Genomic DNA, 22,640 nt, shown 5'->3' with positions numbered 1-22,640 from the left:
CCAGCTGCATTCATGGATTTAATGAACCGAGTATTCAAACCATTCTTGGATAAGTTCGTGGTGGTGTTCGTGGATGACATCCTCATATATTCGGCCAATAAGGAACAACATGCAGAACATTTGAGAATCGTTTTGCAAATACTTAGAGAGATCAAAAGCTATATGCTAAATTCTCTAAGTGTGCATTCTGGCTTGATCAAGTGTCATTTTTGGGACATATTATCAGTAAAGAGGGAGTGATGGTAGACACAACAAAAGTTGAAGCGGTAACCAACTGGCCTACACCCAAGAATGCCACAGAAATTCGAAGTTTTCTTGGGTTAGCTGGTTACTACAGACGCTTTGTAGAAGGATTTTCTATATTGGCAGCTCCCATGACTAAGCTCACAAAGAAAGAAATGAAGTTCGAGTGGAATGAGAAGTGCGAGAAAAGCTTTCAAGAAATCAAGAAGCGATTGACCACGACACCAGTGTTAGTTTTGCCTTCTGGCACTGGAGGTTTTACCATTTATAGCGATGCATCACATAAAGGATTGGGTTGCGTTCTGATGCAACATGGCAGGGTTATCACATATGCTTCAAGACAACTAAAGGTGCATGAGATAAATTATCCAACTCATGACCTAGAATTGGCTGCAGTAGTATTTGCACTCAAAATATGGCGACATTACTTATATGGAGAACAATTTGAGGTATTCACTGATCATCAAAGTTTAAAATATTTGTTCTCCCAAAAGGAACTGAATATGAGGCAACGTCGATGTCTAGAATTATTAAAAGATTATGATTTTGAGCTGAAGTATCACCCGGGGAAAGCTAATGTAGTAGCTGATGCACTCAGTCGAAAAGCAAAATCAGTCACAAGACTATCCATATCAAGTCTGCTGGTGAGCATTGTAGATCAAAAAGCAGAAGTACAATGCCTTTCGGGTTGACTGATGTTTGTCCAAACAACCTTAGGGTCAGAAATTTGGGACAAAATCAAAGAAAAGCAACTCCTAGATCAAGAGTTAGAAAGAATCAGGTCAACAACAAACGATGGTGAAGATCAAAATTTCAAAGTAGACGACCAAGGTATGCTGAGATTTCGGGATCGGATATGTATTCCTAAGGATGAGGAACTTAGGAAACAATTGCTTGCAGAGGCACATCATTCAAAGTATTCCATTCACCCTGGAAGTACAAAGATGTATAGGGATTTGAAGAATAATTTCTGGTGGAATGGAATGAAGAGAGATATTGCTGAGTATGTTAGTAAGTGTCTAATATGTCAGCAAGTAAAGATTGAACATCAGAGGCCGGATGGCCTATTGCAACCACTACCTATTCCTGTATGGAAATGGGCAGATATAACGATGGATTTTGTTATAGGATTTCCTAAGACCAGAGAGGGAATGAATGTGATTTGGGTAATTGTTGATAGACTGACCAAGTCTGCATATTTTCTCGCATGCAAGACAACGTGTTCCTTTGAACAATTAGCTCGTCTTTTCATAAAAGAGATAGTGAGATTGCACGGAGTGCCAGACTCTATTGTTTCTGATAGAGATTCGAAATTTACCTCCAAGTTTTGGCAAAACTTTCAAGAAGCATTGGGAACTCAGTTGAAAATGAGCACAACTTTCCACCCACCGACGGATGGGCAGTCAGAAAGAACCATCCAAACGTTGGAGGATATGTTGAGAGCATGTACACTAGAGTATCGCAACTCATGGCACGATATTCTGCCGCTAATTGAATTTGCCTATAATAACAGCTTCCAAGCTAGTATTAGGATGGCTCCATATGAAGCCTTATATGGGAGACGTTGTAGGACGCCGCTATGCTGGGACCAAGTTGGTGAAAGAAAAACCTTAGGATCGGAATTGGTTCAACAAATGGAGGAGCAAATCAGATTCATTCGTGAAAGACTCCAAGCAGCCCAAAGTCGTCAGAAAAGTTATGCAGATAAGAGGCGACGTGAGTTGGAGTTTGAGTTAGGTGATCACGTCTTCTTAAGGATATCACCGTTTAAAGGGGTAATGAGGTTTGGAAAGAAGGGCAAACTAAGTCCAAGATATATCAAACCATTTGAGATTTTGAAAAGAATAGGTTCTACAGCCTATCAGTTGGCATTACCCCCATCGCTTTCCAGAATACATAATGTATTTCATGTATCCATGTTAAGAAAGTACGTGCCAGATCCTTCGCATATACTGGATACAGTGGAGTCGGTGTTAGACATCCAAGAAGATTTAAGTATTCGGGAAGAACCAATTGAACTAATTGAATTTAAGAAGCATAAGCTAAGAAACAAGGTTGTCCCAATGGTCCTAGTGAGATGGAAGCATCATAGTAAAGATGAAGCTACATGGGAGAATGAGGCAGATATGCACGCACAATTTCCCCAATTATTTTCGAGAAAGATTCGGGACGAATCTTTTTGTAAGGAGGGTGAAATTGTAACGCTCCCCCCATCGTGGGGGGGTTACGGAAGGAGAAGGGGGCGACACCCCTTCCTCTCCCACAAATCAGATCGTGGGAGAGGAAGCGGGCTGCCCCCATTTAATTCTGAAGGTGGGAGGGGCTAACCGAGCAACCCCCATGGCTATAAAAGCCATGGGGGGGGGCTCCTCTCATCTCCCCATTCGATTACCAGAGGAGCAGAGAGGAAGCACGTAGGAGAAACAGGAGCAGACATCGCTGATCGCCGTCAGGTGAGTCTCCTTTTCTCGTGCTTTGTCCGAATGCAGGGGGAGGGGTCACCGACAACCTCTCTGTTGTCGGTGAGTTGAAGAAAAAAAAAAACAGGGACAGGGAGAACCCTGTCCTAGCCTTGCAATAGAAGAAGGAGAACGACAGAGGGATTTCCCCTCTGTCGTTGCCTCTCGTTGGTGACAGAAATGGGGAGGAGAGGATCGGTTGTCGCATGGAGGCAGTATGTCCGATCGCCGCCCTCATCACCACGTGCACCGACCATTTGCAGAAGATGCAACAGTTCGGCAACAATGGTGTTGCCAGTACTTTTGCAGAATTTATGCAGAGCAGAATCAGTATGCATTTTCTGCAGACTAAGTAAGCAATTTTGCCCGGTTTGAGCATGACCGAATCGAGCCAGATCGACGCAAACCGAGCTAGGGTCTGAGTACTCTGACAGACTGACTCGGTCTTAACGAACCAAGTCGGGTCTATATACCGTGACAGACTGTTTCAGTCTATTCGGATCAAGTGGGGTCCTGACTAGTAAGCAGATGGAATCGGGTTTGTGATGGGGGATAGATTCGGTCCAAACCAAAGGTAGACCCAATATGGGTCAGACCGACTAAGTCTAGACCGAGACAAATCGGATGCGTGTGCGATTGGTTTATCGAGTGCGGTGGAGAAATCGAAGTAGCGAAGACTCGATTTTTCCATTACAAATTGGATTTGGGTTTGGATCTCAGTTGTACCCAAAACTCAGATTGGATTCAATTAGACGACCTGGTTTAGATCCATACAAACCCTTTTCAAGCAAATTTGGATCAAGAATACCGAATCCATGATCCAAATCATAGTTGAGTTGATGACCTAAGTGGTCAAATTCTATTATGGATGTGGATCTTAATATAACATGATGTAAAGAGGACATAGGAGTCATTGAAAGAGCAAAAAGACCATTTTACCCTTGATACGTCTACACAAAATATACAAGGCATAGCTAAGTGCCCGAAGTCAGATCTATGTGATTCTTGAATCCATGGATTCTACTGCTTGGGTAGAGTCTATTAGTAGGGGATGTGTGAACAAACTCTGAAAGAATGGAGTCAGAGTCGACAATTAAGTTTAAGGGTGTTTTGGTAATTTTGATGATATGAGGTATTCGTTGTTTTCAGATCAAGGGTTGCGATTGAAATTTAAGCGTTCCAGGTAAGTGAACATTTGCAAATTCCTCCTTAGTTAATTAAAACACATGCTAGCTAGTTTATGCATTCTTTAATGTGATTCCAATGCTTCAAGTATGCTAGTTCTGTTATTGAGGATAGACACTGTTTTTCATGCTTAGGAATCTATAAAGTTCAAGTGTGATGCTTAAACCTGATCATGCATATTTTCTGAGTGATGAAATAAATGTGGCATGACATGATTGCATGTATGAGATTGATGTATTAAGTGAAAATTGAAGGTAGAGTTCCGAAGTCTCAAGGTAGGTATTACCTTGGGGATATGTCACGCTTATGCCTTGGGAGGGGCATTGTAAGGGTCGTGAATTAATCTATGGTGGGTTACCATCCTTAACAGTTCAGACATGTAAACATGGGTTAAAAAGTAATTAGTGGATATACATTGAGGATTGTATAACACACAAAATTCAAGGTGTGAATGTCGAATAAAAGTTGTCTATAGGATGATCACCAAATGTATGATGGGAACTCTACTAGGAGGCATGGTCTGGGGAAATGTTGAGGTGTGTACCTCTTAAGCAACCTAGAAATATCTCAGACGTTTCTAGGTAACCCTTAGGGGTTAAAACATTGCCCACTAGACACATGTAGGACGTAGCATGAACCACAAAACCTTGGGGGCCGGTATAGCTCCTTGAGACACCTTGGGGGCAGGTATAGCCACCCTGGCTCTTCGGCTAGCTACCGTTTGAGTCCCTTCGCTCCCGGCTTGCAACCGGCGAGCTGCTGCAGCACCTGTGTCCGTAGTCTAGGCCGGTTTGGACTACGTTGTTTGTGAGTGGTTCATAAGTCTGGCCAACATTGTAGACTCTGAGTTGTCTACATGGGTTGCTACGCCCGAGGAGGCTATGTCCGGAATAGCCGATTAGAGTAGAAGAGTTGTCTGAAAATGATAATAGAGATGCGGTAAAGGGGGTAAAACTTATAACTAACATGTGTGCATAAGTAGCAAACTAAACTAAGACTAGGAGCTTAGAGCTCACTACAGTTGCAACGGTCGTGTCTATTTGTAAATGGAATCTTACTGGGTTGTAGACTCACCCCCCTTCTTTTGGTTACAATTGTAGGTTCAGGGACTGCTGCCACCACTCTCAGGACTTAGTACGATTCTGCCACATCAGCCACATCAGAAGTATGATTTTCCTTTACTTTTTATTCTGCTTTTGTCTTTGGATGGTTATGCTATTGTAAATGGATGTATGGACCTTCAAGTATTGAATAAAAGAAAAAAAAATTTTCTGGCACGATTTTGAGTTGTTTTTGAGATTATGGAGAAATTTCCCTCTGGGAACTAACGTCCACGAACCCGGGCTCGAGAGGCCCCGGATCGGGTCGTTACAGAAGGGCATCTGCTGGTGTCAGATGGAAAACATAGGAGAGTTGCAGAGAGGAGGTGGTTCAACAGGGGCAGACTCCAACAACTCTCAGATGGCGGTGACAGTGGTTCTAACCACGGTCACTAGCCAACAAACACGAGGGGGGGGGGGGGTTCACAACAAAAAAGGGCAGTCAAGTGACTGGCGGTGGCACCAGCCACCTGAGTTTGCAGTGAAGAAGAGGCAGAAGGGGAGGAGGGAGGGCAGGAGTGCCTCCTTGCCGGAAAACAACGAAGAGAGAGCTTACCTATGGAGGTCGGCGTCCGATGTGGCTCATCGGGAGGGAAGTAGGAATAGAGAAGAGAGAGAAATTAGAGAAATGGAGAGCGTAAGAGTTCAAAAAGAGAGAGAGAGCAACATAAAAAGAAACCCTCCCTAGTGGGGTTAAATAAGGAAAAAGAGAGGGGATGTCGACATCCCTGTTTGGATTCGGCTGGATCCAACTTGAATCCGTCCTAAAAGATTTGGTTTAGGGAGTGATTGAGTTGGGTCCATTTGGGCGCAACTCAATGTAAAAATATATATAGTTATAGTGTATGACTGCCGGTTTGGATTTTAGAGACGCAAATTCTCATAAAAACATTATTTTAAGGTAAATTACAAGAGATTAAGATTGGAATGTATCCAAATCCAGTTTTAATGCAATTAGGCTGGTTTCTTTGTTGGGTTGAATCCGAATGAACCCAAACTCCTAGTTATCTTACGTAAGACCTATTTTGAGCCTCGATTGGATACCCCCATCAAGATTCAGATCTTGATGGTGTTGTTTAATCAATGAAACCTTGCAAACATTCAAAAGTTCATCGATTCAATCATGATTGATGAGTTTATCATAAAAGTACTGAGAATAATTTTGTATCATTTATGAAAAACTTAGAAAAATCATGGATTTTACATTGTCATAAAGGATGCTCCCATGAGTTTCGAACTGGTGACGTCTCAACAACTTTGTGACATTCATGAGTCGAGCTTTTGTTAGCGAATCAGAGGGCTGCCACGTGTCTTAAATTTGACTGGGGCCACCCTCCTCACGTAAACTGGCCAAATCACCATGCATTAACTGCCACGTGGCTTAAAAGACCACCGTTTTGCCACGTGTCATATGGCTGGGCCCCATCCTCCTCCTGATGGGCTGAGTTCTGGAGATAAGGTTATCGTTTTCCCTCTTTTATTTTTTTTAAGTTTTCCCTCTTCTTCTTACTCTCGGTTATTCTTCTTCAAGGATACAGAAAGAAGGGAGAGAAGAGAACCCTATAAACTCTCTCTCTCTCTCTCTCTCTCTGTCTATAGCAAGGAGGTGAAATCGATCTCTTTTTTTTTCTTTTGCCCTAGTTCTTGATCGGTCTGCAGAAATAGTGAAAAAAAACGAAAGAGAAGGATGAATGCTGCTGCAGCAATTAGCTTCAATTTGGCCGGATCGTCTTCTCTGAACAACAGATGCAGCGTCTCGTTTCCTCTGATGTCTCCGCTATCGATCGAGGCCGCTCACAAGAAAGGAGCGAGTAGCACGAAGAACGGCCGGGATTCTAGGGGGCAGAGGCTCGGAGTGAAAATCAACGGCGTTCAGGCCGCCAATCCGGGGGCGATCATCGTTAGGCATCGTGGAACTAAGGTAACGCGCTAGTTCTTTGAAGTTTGAAGGATTTAGGGTTTGACTTTGGGGAAACAAAGTTCTGGATTCCGTACGCGTGAATTTGTCCGTGATAATAAACATATTGCCTGAAACTTTAGATTGAATTCGATATTCGTCTTTTTCCTTCAAGAAAGTATTTCTTTTTAACTAAAGAGCTTAAAAGTGTGGAAATGAGTGCATTTTAACACTTCGTCAGATCTGATTATATCCGTTTTGATTGAATTCTGGTTTAGCTTCCGTGCAACTCAACACCTTGAGTTCTATCATAATCGTGTCTGCAAGATTCTTATATTTTGATTATTACTTTCTATCGAAGTGCCTCTGTTTTAGGGTGAACATTTAGAATTACTTATATTCTAGGTTGCATTTTAAGTTCAAGAGTTCTCTTCAATGTTTATTATTGAATCTTATGGTATATAATGACATGTTTCATACACTTCATGACATAATATTAGGGAATTGTGTTTGGAGCTCTAGGATTTCCCTGAACCGAGTGTATGTTGGGGCGATATGGAGGTTAGGGCATTCTTCTAGTGCAATGAGGAAGAATGGAATTAGAATTCAGTAGGCTAACGGTAGTTTATCAGTCGCATAAACCCTAATAGTTACAAGGCAAGATACGGAGTATTTCCGTCTCCAACGGCAGCTCCTGAAAGCTAGAAAAGAAGGCACCTTGACCCCACAACTTGTCCTTGCTTCAAAAGAGGGGCCTCTGAAGATGGGGCTGTTTGTTAATAATTTAAACTTGATTTATTAAGGTGATGTTTCTCCTTGTTTCTCTTGTGTGTGTATAAATAAGGGTGAAACCCCCCTCTCAAATGTAAGGTTCTTTCTGTTAAAAAATGAACTCCAGATTTACCTGCGCAAGAAGGAAAACAAGTGATAGAGAAAAGGGGCTGCAGAAGGTCACGACTGAAATCGTTCATACGTGACTGATCTATTCAGTAATACGTATATAAAGTGATTACAAAAAATTAGGGTACAAAAATACCCTTTAATGAACAGTTATAATTACAGCATAACATGCCTTCTAAATGGGTACGGGTCTGGATTGAATCCAGATCCGTAAATGACTTCTTTTCACTTTCATGGGTTGAGATCAATAAATATATTATTTTTTATTCCTTGTTCATGTGCTCTTTAGTGGGTGTTTGTGAGCGAACCCATTTGTGGTTCTTTATGTGTTCATTTTGGTATTTTGGTGAAACTCTTTTGAGTGTCCACTTTTGGTGATTTATTGATATCCTTAGAGGAACTCATTTCCTTATATGGTATCAAAGCTTGGTGATCAAGCTTATGTAATGAAAAGGGGAGGAGCGGCGGAAGCACCAATAAAGCAAATCACTCTTCAAGAGTGATTCCAAGAGCCAAGAACACAAACACTAAAAGTGTATACAAAAACCCACAAAAAGGAAAAATGACCAAAAGTCATAAGTTGGATATTATTGAAGAAGGAAAAAAGAGGGTAAACAACCCCTTGCAATACAAGAGGAAAACCTCTCTATTTATAGAGGAGGGAGCCATGCAGAAGGGACCACAAGGGTGTTAAAATACAATTTGCGTATGGATCTGGATCCAGATCCATACGCATGTTAAATGGAACACATGCTCAATATAACCTCATTAATGGCATTCTTGTAATATCATTGTATATCTGTTTTACTTTATAAAGTTTAGGGTTTTGGAGGTCGAGCTATTGAGTGCCGCCCCAGCCATTGTGCATCCCTCTCTCTCTCTCCTTGTTTCCTGTGGAAGCTGAACCAGATACATACGAAATCAAATCTAATATGGTATCAAAGCTCATGGCCGCGGAATCGTATCAAAGGTGTGTTCAGCGAGATCTGAAGAAAAAGGTTTTGGATTCATCCTTCCCCTCTTTTATTCTCCTCTTCTAATCTTCTCTACTACTCGTTCTTTTCCTGATTGAAGCAATTAGCAATCCCACCATGGTATCATCGGAATCGTATCAAAGGTGTGTTCAGCGAGATTTGAAGAAAAAGGTTTTGGATTCATCCTTCCCCTCTTTTATTCTCCTCTCCTAATCTTCTCTACTACTCGTTCTTTTCCTGATTGAAGCAATTAGCAATCCCACCATCTGTCCATCTTCTGTTACTCATTTTTTTTTGATATTCTCCTTTATTGGTATATGTTTATCTTCTTCATTCCATTGTATGTGTTGGTTCCATCTTTTCCTCAACATTAACGACTGCATCCTTGAATTGCAGACATATTTTTTATCATCTGTCTATCTTCTGTTACTCATTTTTTTTTGTTATTCTCGTTCATTGGTATCTGTTTATCTTCTTCATTCCATCGTCTGTGTTGGTTTCATCTTTTCCTCAACATCAACGACTGCATCCTTGAATTGCAGACAAACCGACTGCAGTCCCCTTTTTTATTTCAAACCAGCTTTTTTGATTCCACAAGTTTTTCCTTTCCTTTATTGCTGCTTTAGTGTTCTTTGTGCAACGCTTTTGGTAGTACAGGTATATGCCTTATTAAAGTTTTACTGATTGATTAAGTGATCTCAAATCTGTTTATTTCTTTTCATTCATCTTGTTTGCTTATTCATTGTTCCACTGATATGGATTACTCTTCGTCATCCGGTCCCTCTGCAAATTTCTTGAGTAAGCTCGTTACAGAAAAACTTTACTCATTCTAATTTTTTGACCTGGAAGAGGTAAATCCTTCCTTTTATACAGAGTCAGGATCTCGATGAACATTTGGATGGTTTAGTTCCTATACCACCACGGCTTATTTTGCAGGAAACCAAGGATGAAAAGGGTGACACAATTACCATTTCTATTAAGAATCCAGAGTATACAGCTTGGAGGAAGCGGGATCAGTCTTTGGTTGCTTATATTACGTCAACACTTTCTCAAGAAGTGTTGGTTACTCTTTCAGATGATTGCACTGCGGCGGATCTGTGGAGTAAGCTGTCTCAGACATACTCTCAGATATCAGAAGCCCGAGTTATGTACTTAAAAAATGAATTTCAAAGTTTGAAGAAAGGCTCCATGACAGTCATGGAATACATAGGCCGCTTGAAGAGTATTACTGATCAATTGGATGTTGTTGGAAGTGCTATTGCAGATAAAGATAAAGTTCAACAACTTCTCAGTGGATTGGGTCCTGATTTTGACATGTTTACCACAACTTTATCATGCCTTCCTCACTTGCCCACTTTTGACGACCTCCAAGCGAAACTTCTCCAGCATGAGATGATTATGAAACAATGGGCAGAAGGAAATAAATCAGCTCGTCCTCATTCAGTTTTGGCCATGGACACTTCTGTAGGTTTTGGACGAGGGAATGGAGGGCATCAAGGAGGCAGAGGCCGTGGACGTTTTGGGCAGGGAGGGCATGGTATCTTGCCTACACCTAATATTTCAGGGGTTTTTAATACAGGGAATCAGAGGAGAGTGCCCACTTGTTTCTTATGTAACAAAAGAGGACATGTGAAAGCTGATTGTTGGTTCAATCTACAGAATAGGGGAAAAAATAAACAAAATTGAGAATAAATCAGCTACTGTTGTGGACACAAAAGTACCATCCACAGATGTGCAACAACTTTTGTTATCAGCATTGTCACAGATGACGATCAAGCAAAATGAACAAGGTGAATGGTATGTTGATTCTGGTGCCGCCACACATGTTACGGGTAATGCGGGTAAGTTATCTCACTTATTGCCTTATTTTGAAAAAGGTAGTATAGTTACGGGAGATAGAACTTATCACTCCATTAGTCATATTGGCAATGCACATATCCGTATGTCAAAGTCCTCACTTCACTTGTCCAATGTCCTTCTTGCTCCTAATATTAAAAAGAACATTGTTTCTGTAGCTAAACTTGTTGACGATATGAATTCTTTCGTCGAATTTACTCCCTCTTCTGTTTATGTTAAGGATCTACGAACGAAGGAGACGTTCGCTAAGGGGGAGCGACAAAGAAACATGTACGTCTTCAAGGAGATTCCTTCAGTGTCTTTGCCCTCAGTCCCAGTCCTCCAGTTGAAGTCGTCCAAGCATTCTTCAGTGTCTTCGCCTTCAGAGTCTTTGCTTTTTCCTTCATTGGAAGTTTTTAATTCATCTCATTGTAATAAGCCAGATATTTAGCATAGTCGTTTGGGACATTGTAGTCGGGGTTTCATTGAAAATCTTGTATCTGATGGTCTCCTTCCAGAGTCTAGTTTATGTTCATTTTTTGATAATAATAATAAATGTTCTTCATGCGAACTCTGCAAAAGCCATGTTCTTCCTTTTCATATTATAAATAAAAGAGCTTCAAAGCCATTTGAGATTATTTGTTCCGATGTTTGGGGACCCACACCTATTCCTTCACTTTCTGGCAGTCGTTACTATGTTGTCTTTATTGATTCCTATTCCCGTTATACTTGGATATATTTCTTAAAACACAAGCATGAAGTTTTTCAAATATTTCGGGAATTCCATTCGATGGTCAAAACAAAGTTTGCTTGTGATATTGTGCATTTACAATGTGATGGTGGAGGAGAGTATTCATCGAACGAGTTTATTGCTTTTCTTCGGGATAAAGGAATAAGTCGACAGGTTTCTTGCCCTCATACTCCTCAACAAAATGGGGTTGCGGAGAGGAAACACAAGCATATTGTTGAGAGCGCGATGAGCATGTTACATGATAGCAATGTGCTCGTTAGTCTCTAGACAGAAGTTTTTCACACATCTGTTCATATCATAAATCGTCTTCCTATGGCACTTTTGGATCGGAAATCTCCCTACAACAACTACGCCTTCATCCCAAAACAATTGGGGTCAGCGATATGAACCAAAAAAGAAATTCATTTTGGGTCTTCCACATGAATCATTTTCCTCCAATCATTTCTATCCAACGCCATGTCCTCGGTGAGGTTCAAAGCATTCATATCCTTTCCTATCATCTCCATCCAAGTCTTCCTAGGCCTACCCCGACCTCTTTTAACTAATATATTTTCCCATTTCTCCAACCTTCTAACTGGAGCATCATTAGGCCTTCGCCGAATATGTCCAAACCACCGTAAACGATTCTCTCGCATCTTATTTTCAATGGGTGCAACACCTACCTTCTTACGTATCTCTTCGTTCCGAATCTTATCTTTTATTGTATTTCCACACATCCATCTAAGCATCCGCATCTCAGCTACACTCATTTTTTGAATATGATGTCTCTTGGCAGCCCAACATTCCGTACCATATAGTAAAGCGGGTCTAATAGTCGTCCTATAAAACTTTCCCTTCAACCGCAATGGCATTCTACGATCGCACAGCACTCCAGTAGCACTTTTCCATTTCATCCACCCAACCTTTATCCTATGATTTACATCTCCATCAATTTCTCCATACTTTTGAATGATGGATCCCAAATATTTGAAATAATCATTCACCGGTATATCTTGCTCACCAAGCTTCACTACACTCCCATCCCTACTTCGTTGCTTACTAAACCGACATTCCATATATTCAGTCTTACTCTTACTCAACTTAAAACCTCTAGCTTCCAATGTCTGTCTCCATAATTCTAACTTAGCATTAACCCCAGCTCTAGACTCATCAATCAAAACAATATCATCAGCAAACAACATACACCACGGTACATTTTCTTGAATTGATCTCGTAAGCTCATCCATCACTATCGCAAATAGGAAAGGGCTTAAAGCAGATCCTTGATGTAACCCAACCGTTATCGGAAAATTGGTTGTCACCCCTCCACAAGTGCGGACATTGGTTACTACTCCTTCATACATATCTTTAATTATACTAATGTACTTGAGAGAAACACCTTTCTTCATCATTGTCCACCAGAGAACGTCCCTAGGTACTCTATCGTATGCCTTCTCTAAATCAATAAAAACCATATGCAAATCTTTGTTCCTCTCTCTATATCTTTCAATAAGTTGTCTAAGAAGATGTATAGCTTCCATAGTTGATCTTCCAGGCATAAAACCAAATTGATTCTCCGATATCATGACAACCTTCCTCAACCTAGACTCAATCACCCTCTCCCAAAGTTTCATAGTATGACTCATGAGTTTTATACCACGATAGTTTGTGCAATCTTGTATATCACCCTTATTCTTATATAAAGGCACCAAAGTACTTTTCCTCCACTCATTAGGCATCTTATTTGTTCGCCAAATCAAGTTAAAAAGATTTGTCAACCATTCTAAACCTTTCTCTCCCAAGCATTTCCAAGCCTCGATAGGTATACCATCTGGGCCAACTGCCCTTCTTGATTTCATTTTCTTCAAAGCCTCTGCAATTTCTTTCTTTTGAATCTTGCGCATGAAGTCACGATTTATCTCATGAAAAGGAATGGAGAAGTCTCCAAGATCTTGAGCATGACTATCATTAAATAGCTTATCAAAATAATCTTTCCATCTCTCCTTAATCTCCTCATCTTTGACTAAAACCCTTTGCGTTTCATCTTTGATACATCTAACCATACCCAAATCCTTCGATTTCCTATCTCTCATCTTTGCAAGCCTATAAATATCCTTCTCGCCTTCTTTGGTATCCAACTTGTCATAAACCTCCTTATATACCTTAGCCCTCGCGTTTCGAACAACTTTTTTAGCTTCCTTCTTTGCTATCATATACTTCTCCAAATTCTCATTATCACGACTCTTACTTAGATTTCTATAACACTCTCTTTTAACCTTAATAGCTAATTTGACATCCTCGTTCCACCATGATGTATCCTTACCTAGTGGTGCACCGCCTTTAGACTCACCCAATACCTCCTTAGCTACTTTTCTCATACCACCCGCTATCTTATTCCACATTGATTCTGAATCCTCCTCGAGACACCAATCAACTTCCTTAACTACCTGCTCTACAAACATTCCTTGTTTAGCTCCTTTCAGTGCCCACCACTTAATTCTAGGATCTATCCTATGTCTATCCCTTTTGCGGCATTGTCTAATTCTAAGATCTAAAATTAAGACTCTATGTTGTGTAGCTACACTTTCTCCTGGTATAACCTTACAATCGATGCAACAACCCCTATCTCTCTTTCTAAGTAGGAAAAAATCTATCTGACTCGTATTAACCCCACTTTTAAATGTTACTAGGTGAGACTCCCTCTTCCTAAACCAAGTGTTTGCTAAGATCATATCATAGGACAAACAAAAATCTAAAATCCTTTCTCCACTTTCATTTCTTTCTCCTATACCATATCCTCCATGGATATTCTCAAATCCCTCCCTACTAATGCCTACATGTCCATTAAGGTCACCGCCGATGAAAAGCTTTTCTCCATAAGATGTCTCTTGTACTACTCCATCTAAATCTTCCCAAAATTGATGCTTAATGGAATCATCTAAACCTACTTAAGGTGCATAAACACTAATAATATTAATAATATCCGTACCTAATACTAATTTAATAAGTAAAATTCTATCACCCTTCCTACGGACCTCAACTACATTATCTATAAACTGACGACTCATAACAATCCCTACTCCATTCCTATTCCTATTTATTCCTGTATACCAAATCTTATATCCCCAAGGTTCTATCACTTTAGCTTTCTCCCCTACCCATTTGGTCTCTTGAAGACATAAAATATCAATCTTTCTCCTACACATAACATCTACTAACTCTACCAACTTACCAGTTAAAGACCCTATGTTCCAAGTGGCTAACCTAATTTTATGGTCTTGGACTAACTTCTTTACCCCCACCCGTCCAACAAAGTGAGGGAACCCTTGCCTATTTGACACCACACCCGGGCGCCGGTGTGACGCGTCGCTTCTGGGCGACGACCTAGCAACCCTTGCACATTTATCACTGCCTCCGGGCCTAGAGAGTACAGCGCGTCGCTCAGTAGGGAACGCCCCAACGAAATTCTCATATTGGTTCATTTTCATAGGATATGACAAAGTTTTTATGCTGGCTGTCACAGGCCTACCGCAACCCTCCTCCTTTATCCGGGCTTGGGACCGGCAGTGTATGGGCAACATCCCTCTTACGATGAGCTGCGTGTTTTTGGTTGTGTATGTTATGTACATATTGATTCATCTCTGCGAAATAAGTTTTAGGAAATAAGTTTTAGGACAAAGCTGTCAAGTGCAGATTTGTTGGGTATGCAGATGAATACAAAGGTTATCGATGCTATGACCCTACTACAAAACGTATTAGGACCTCCAGAAATGTTGTTTTTGACGAATGAAATTTTCAGGTCAATGACTCTGCAGCGTTGCCACCTCGAGAATTAGAAGTATATGATCCATGGATGAGCGCAGATCTTTTTGCTAATACAGGAGAAACATGCCAAACAAATTGTCCTTCCTTCGGCTTGAGTAGGGAGTTGAATGACTCACAGATGCATGTTGAATTATCTCCAGTTGAGCCACCCCCAGTAGAACGCTTCTCTGGACAGATATACACTAGACGTGACAAAAATACAGAGCCGAGGAATATGGAAAGCATCGCCAATGATTCAGCTCAAAGGCCGTCACGCATTAAGCATCCTATTCAACGATGGGTGAGTTATGATACCTTCTCCCTTGATTTCCAGTTGTTTGTCTCAGATCCAAAACAGGATGTACCCACTTGTTTTAATCAAGCTCTTCAATCCCGTCATTGGACTGAAGCTATGAATGAAGAAATGGAAGCTCTTCATGAATGCCAGACTTGGGAAATAGTCCCTCGGCCAGAAGGAAAGAATGTAGTTGGCTCAAAATGGGTTTATAAAATAAAGTATAAGCCTAAAGGAAGTATTGACAGATATAAGGCGCGACTTGTTGCTCGAGGATTCACACAACAATATGGTGAAGACTACGATGAAACCTTTAGTTCGGTAGTCAAAATGGGTACTATTCGTATCATCATATCCCTAGCAGTCGATCGAGGTTGGAGCCTTAGCCAGATGGATGTTGAAAATGCATTTTTGCATGGAACTTTAAAGGAAGAAGTGTATATGGAGCAACCACCTGGTTATGCCGAGAAGGATCCTACTGCCTGGGTGTGCAAACTAAGGAAATCTCTGTATGGGTTGAAACAGGCGTCCCGTTCCTGGTTTGAAAGTTTCTCTATGCAAATTCAGAGTTATGGTTTTAGAAGATGCTCTCTGGATCACTCACTCTTTATTTACCAAAAGGCAGACATTGTTATACTTCTTCTTATATATGTTGATGACATTGTGATCACTGGGAGCTCAGATAATCATGTGCAAGACGTGAAGCAGTTTTTAATGAAAACTTTCAAGATGAAGATTTAGGAGAGTTGCGGTACTTTCTTGGTGTGGAAGTTGACAGACAACAAGACACATTGACACTCATGCAACAAAAATACACTCTTGACCTTCTGGAAAGAGCCGGGATGACGAATTGCAAACCAGTCAGCACTCCTAGTGTATTACATCAAAGGCTGAGCTCTGAAGATGGTCATCTTTGTGTCAACCCTACAACGTATAAAAGTCTCGTGGGGATGTTACAGTACTTGACTTTTACCAGACCTGATATAGTTTATGCTGTCAATCAGGTATCCCAGTTTATGCATGCTCCAACGGAGGGTCATATGGAAGCTGTGAAGCGCATTCTACGCTATTTAAAAGGAACTATAAGAGACAGACTTGTTTATCGTAAGAACGATAATCTGCATAGAGGACATGAACTCATCACTTATACAGACGCAGATTGGGCAGGGGATCCAGATGAGAGACGATCTGTCTCTGGATATTGTGTATATATTGGGCACAATTTAGTGTCCTGGAGCAGTAGAAAACAAAAGGCAGTGGCACGATCGAGTACAAAAGGCTGAATACAGATCGATGGCTGCAGGCACGGCAAAAGCCACATGGATTAGACACTTATTGAGTGATCTTGGGGAGACAATTATTCGATCATTTCTTTTATGTGACAATCAAAGCGCAATAAACATTGCATGTAATCCTATCCAGCATAGCAGAACGAAGCACATTGAGATTGATCAACATTTTATACGGCAGAAAGTCAAGATGAAGGAGATAGAACTACGTCATGTTCGAACAGAAGATCAAGTGGCAGACCTGTTTACCAAGGGATTAACGGGACATCAATTTTGGCTATTGAAGAGCAAGTTGTACATGCTCCAAAATCACGTATAACTTGAGGGAGGGTGTTAAAATACAGTTTGCGTATGGATCTGGATCCAGATCCATACGCATGTTAAATGAAACACATGCTCAATATAACCTCATTAATGGCATTCTTGTAATATCATTGTATATCTGTTTTACTTTATAAAGTTTAGGGTTTTGGAGGTCGAGCTATTGAGTGCCGCCCCAGCCATTGTGCATCCCTCTCTCTCTCTCTCCTTGTTTCCTGTGGAAGCTGAACCAGATACATACGAAATCAAATCTGATAAAGGGGCTCCCATGTAGTCGTTGGGAGCCCCAACAGTCATAAATATGACCGTTGGGGCCCCAACGACTACATGTGTGAGGCCCTTGTGGTCTTACAAAAAGGTAAAAAATAAAAAATAAAAAAGAAAAGAAAAAAAAGGAAAAAGTAAGAAAGGAAAAATAGAAAAAGGAAAAAAGAGGTTACATGGGGTTTTACCAAAATACCCCTATCAGGTATTTTGAGAATCAAAAAAGAAAAAAATGTATATATATATATACATATATGTATATATATATATATACTTATATATATATATACGTATGTATATATAAGTATATATATATATATATATATACTTATATATACATAATTTAACACGCCCCCTCAAACTTTACGGGGAGAAGACCGAAAGTTTGCCAAGAAGAAACATAAATCGTGGAGTTGGGAGCGCCTTGGTGAAGAAGTCAGCCAGTTGATATTCTGAAGTGACGTATGGTAATGTGATGGTTCCTCTGAGGTATTCATCTCGAACATAGTGGCAATCCATCTCGACATGCTTGGTCCGTTCGTGAAACGTATGGTTGCTTGCAATGTAGATCGCACTTTTGTTATCACAACGAAACTTGGTGGGTGAGGAAATGAGGACACCCATGTCACCAAGGAGTCCTCTGAGCCACACAATTTCCATTATTGTCATTGTCATAGCCCGATATTCAGCTTCAGTGGATGATAGCGAGACCTTTTGCTGCTTCTTGCACCTCCACGAGATGAAAGATTCACCTAAAAAAATGCAAATACCAGTAGTTGAGATACGACCATTGGGATTTCCTCCCCAGTCAGCATCAGTAAAAGCAGTTAATTCAAGAGATGAGGAAGAGGATAAGAAGAGTCCTTTGGAGATGGTATTTTTGATATATCTGTAACGACCCCAATCCAGACCCTTTTAAAATGCGAAATATTTTTTTTTCTAAGAGTTGCGAAAACCTTCCCAAAGATCTGGGGTCCTCACAGTTCCACTTTCCATTGGATAACCCATCCACCACAAACGAATTTGCAATTATCATCCATATCAACCAACTAAAACTCTTTTATTAATGAGTAAGAAAATTTCAAAGACAAGGTTTTCTTCAACTGAAGTAAAGTAACAATTGCAGAATTTAAAAGAACTGAAAGACAGAAGAAAGAGCCATTATGTCCTCTACTGAAGCTGACAAGCCCAAGTATAACTCATCCATCCCCAGATGCAATGTCCAACTTCACTGTTCACCATTTCCTGTGAAAAACCAACAAAGTAGGGTGTCAGAACCAAAATTCTGAGCACAGCTACTTCTAAAGAAACCAGGTGAGAAAAAGAACATGGATAAGATTTCATGCAGTGATTTGAGTGAGTGCAGATATAAAATTTGCAACATTTGAATATCTATAACTACCAACAGTGCATATACTTACCAGTCAAGAACAGTAAACAGTGTCATATATCAATAACTAAATAATCAAACCTTTCAGCATGATTTCACAAAGTAATTTATATGCTACCACCAAATGATGTCATGATATCAAGAATGATTCAAACATGCATGATCTAATGCATAACAGAAAAATGCATGATTATGTGCAATGTATGCTTTCTTCGGTTATCTTTTATTTAAGTTCCATCTTTCTATATGCATGCCCTATTAGATGCACACATCCTTAAGTTCCTCTTTTTTAATTACCGTGGCCCGCGGATACACCAAACGGGTACAAACCCCAAGGTCAAGTAGGTTCCCAGGGTAGCTTAACACACAATTTGTATTTTATTATTGGTTTCCAACTTAGCCCTCGACCGATATCAGGAAACAACACCATCCATCGGAACATTAGACCTCCACATCTAATGTCGGGGACACAAGGGACACCCCACGCCCATAAGTGCCACTTCCTTGGTACCATAAACTCACAGCTGTGACTAACACACCACTCCCGGGTAAAGTGGCGGGTTCTCCTTAAAACCGTGGCCAGGAGAAGAACCTCAATATCGGGTTCAGGGGCAACAACGCACACGGAGTTTTTGTATCCTCACAGTCTCCCCAAGACCGGATAACTAAGATTCTCATACTCCAGATGAGATATCCCAGAATGTATATTACACTGTTCTTATTCATTATTTTTATTTAAAGTTCATTCTTTAAGTTTGCAACACCATATGCAAAAGAAAAGTGAAAAACCCGCATTCTCCCTTGCGGGGACCCATTCGGGACTCCAGCCCGTATAAACCACTAGAACAGTGTAGCAAAGTGCAAACCATCTTATGTGGTTTCAGTGATGCATCTAAAAACATATATAAAAGAAAACCCAACCCACGGCTCTCCAGGCCGGTGATGGTCCCATAAGCCATCGGTGCATCACATAATAAAACCAAGTAGTGTCTCATTTACAACACTTGGCCAAAATGCCAAAAGCATATATATATTCGTGCAAATATAAACCCAAACATATGCATGTCATAATTCATTCATATGCATTTTCAATATGTGTGTGTTACCTAGATCACATATTTAACCAAATTCATGGTTTCTTTAAGTGTGTGAGTGTACATGTACCAATGCACACAATAATCAAGCGTACAGGTTCAAGAAGAGTTATTAATAACTGAATCATGCTCACACCCATAAGTACCATAATCATAACAGTCAAATGAAAACATAAACCTCCACGACAAGTGTTTCCATACAATCCAATACACCAGCTTTTAAGTAACACATGGATTCTAGACAAAAATATAATGTTCAGCTAGAGACATCCAAGCAAGATACATAACATTTCAGTTTTAGGTGTCCATCCTCCCTAAACCGTGTGACATGAGCACTATTACACATAACTGAAATTTTCAGGCTATGTTGCAATGATCCCACGCTACATCTTACAAACTTTGAGCTTAACCACACTCAAGCACCATCTTATGTCAATAGACAGCCTACAACATCACATTAGGTAGTGCATGCAAGATTCTATCGGACTTTAACTGTTCATGAACCTAGCAGCAGTGTATTACACTATTCATGTTTTAATGGTTTAGGATTTTGTATATTCATTTATGAGAATAGGAAGTCTGAATAACATCATTTAGCTAACTTATGGAAACATATGGAAATCAGCCCTTCTAATAGAAATCAGGACATTCTTCAAAAATATACATGCTTTCAATGATATAAGACTGTGTAAGACCATACATGACCACATGAACTTGGATTAACTTGATTCCAATAGTTAAGAAAATGAATAGAACTCAAGTCTGATAACAGGTAACTAAGACATATGTATTCAGGTTGAATATCAATTAATAATCACACAGGAATATATTTGATATAACTGATACATTAGCATAGTCTTTCTATTATAATACAAATTCTGGTTTAATGACAGAACCCAGAGTTTCTTAGAATGATTTATACCCAAATTCTGAATTTAAAACAGAATGGAACCTGTGATACATTTAGCTCGACATCGATCTAGCATCTTATTATCTTAAACAAGTTGTTTAATTTAGGGGGGTACACAATGCAGTTCCCAACAACCTGATTTGTAGTTCAAGTTCATCTTAAGAATCAGACTCTTATCATCATGAATATACCATCTCAAGACACAAATGGAATTATTATATAAGACCAGAAAACTATATGTAAACTGTTAAAATATATGTAATTCATATATATTTATATATATATATATATATAATACCTGATAGGGGTATTTTTGTCATTTCACAAGTACCCGATAGGGGTACTTGTTTTTCTTATTTTATTTTTCTCTTTCTTTTTTGTAAAATCTATTTTTTATTTTTTGTTTTTTGCTCACACAAAAGGGGCCCCACCATGTAGTCGATGGGGCCCCCAACGGTCACATTTGTGACCGTTGGGGGCTTTCAACGACTACATGGGGAGCCCCCTAGGTGGCTCTCCTTTTAAGGCCTCTTGGCCCTCTCCCTCTCCTTCTCTTGTGTATAAATAGGGGTGAACCCCTCTTGTATTCCTCACTCTTGAGAGCTCTCTCTCTTTCAATAAGAGGCATTTATATTTTTATGTTGTGTTGTCTCTTGTGGGTTTGGGTATTAGCCCTTCTTTGTTTGTTCATTAGTAGATGTTGTAAGTGCTTAGTGCACTCTTTGTTTTTCCGCATATTTCATTACATGGTATCAGAGCCTTGTGTATGCTCTTCTTCTTAATATAGCTAGTGGTGTAGCTATATTTGTTTTTTTGTTTCTCTCTCTCCTTGGTATCCTCTTGTGAGTGGTTATTATGGAAGGAGAACAAAAGATTGATCTCTCCTTCAAGCTCAATGGCTCCAACTACATGATGTGGGCCGCCGCCATGGAAAACAACCTCAAAGGGAAAAAGCTTTGGGGATACGTTATGGGCACCATTCCGGAACCACAACTCCAACTAACTAAGATGGAAGGCGATCAAGAAAAAGCTCTTGAAGGAGATGCCCGCATGAAGGCCATTGAAGATCACCAATCTAAAATAGAAGATTGGAAAAATAAGCATGCCAAGATTCTTGCTTGGTTCATGAACAATGTGGAGCTCAAGATTTGCGCCAACATTGCCAAATTTCAGATGGCAAATGAAGCATGGTTCTTCATGAAAGGTATGTTTACACAAAAAGACCTTGCTCGTCAATTCTTTCTTCAAGAAAAAATCCGGACTATCAAGCAAGGAGAAATGAGTGTTAGGGACTACTTTAGCACTCTTGGCCCTCTATGGGATGAGCTATCCTTACTAGAACCAAAATGGGTTTCTAGTATAGATGTGGAATTAAGGAGAGAACAAATGGAAAAAGAACACTTTTTCCAATTTTTACATGGGCTTAGGCCCGAATATGAACAAGTTAGATCCTCCCTCCTACATAGATCAAAGCCTCTTCCCTTGGAAGATGCCATAGCCGAAATATGCCAAGAAGAAACCCGTCTTGGCATGATTAAAGGAGGAAATGATGTCTTGGCCGTATCAAAACCCGGCAACCATATGAAAACCTACAAACCTCCACATTTTGGAAGGCAAAATAACTATAATGGCAACTATAGAAAAGCCATTTGCCATCATTGTCAAGAACCGGGTCATATAAGACCTAATTGCCCTAAGTTGAATGAAGCACCAAAAAATAAAGTTGCTTCCGTTGAAGAAGCTAATCAAAAGAAAGAGGAAGCAATCAAAGGAACGGACTCTTTTTCTCTTGCTCAACTATCGGAGGCACTACAAACTCTACTCAAGATTCCATCAACTTCGGGTGCCGCCGTAGCTTCCTCCTCTCCTCCAGGTATGTCGTCTTGGATCCTTGACTCTGGAGCTTCCTTTCATATGACCCCCCTTGAAAATGAGCTTTCCGATTTATG

General features: G+C 40.2%; 1 protein-coding gene across 1 annotated transcript in view; it reads left to right on the top strand.

Annotated features, from left to right (window-relative positions):
- Window positions 1-6,462: 6,462 nt before the first annotated feature.
- The window catches only part of PTAC12 (plastid transcriptionally active 12), a 91,972-nt gene continuing 75,794 nt past the window's right edge, over window positions 6,463-22,640 (top strand). Inside the window, exon 1 of the mRNA XM_090003171.1 lies at window positions 6,463-6,908. Coding sequence (XP_089859297.1) covers window positions 6,675-6,908 — 234 coding nt within the window. The 5' untranslated portion in view covers window positions 6,463-6,674. The remainder of the gene's footprint in view (window positions 6,909-22,640) is intronic.

Source organism: Nuphar pumila, chromosome 4 (genome assembly GCF_984573655.1).
Source record: "Nuphar pumila chromosome 4, dmNupPumi1.hap1.1, whole genome shotgun sequence".
Lineage (NCBI taxonomy): Eukaryota > Viridiplantae > Streptophyta > Magnoliopsida > Nymphaeales > Nymphaeaceae > Nuphar > Nuphar pumila.
The sequence above is the reverse complement of the archived record's forward strand: the minus strand, read 5'-3'. Positions and strand labels throughout refer to the sequence as shown.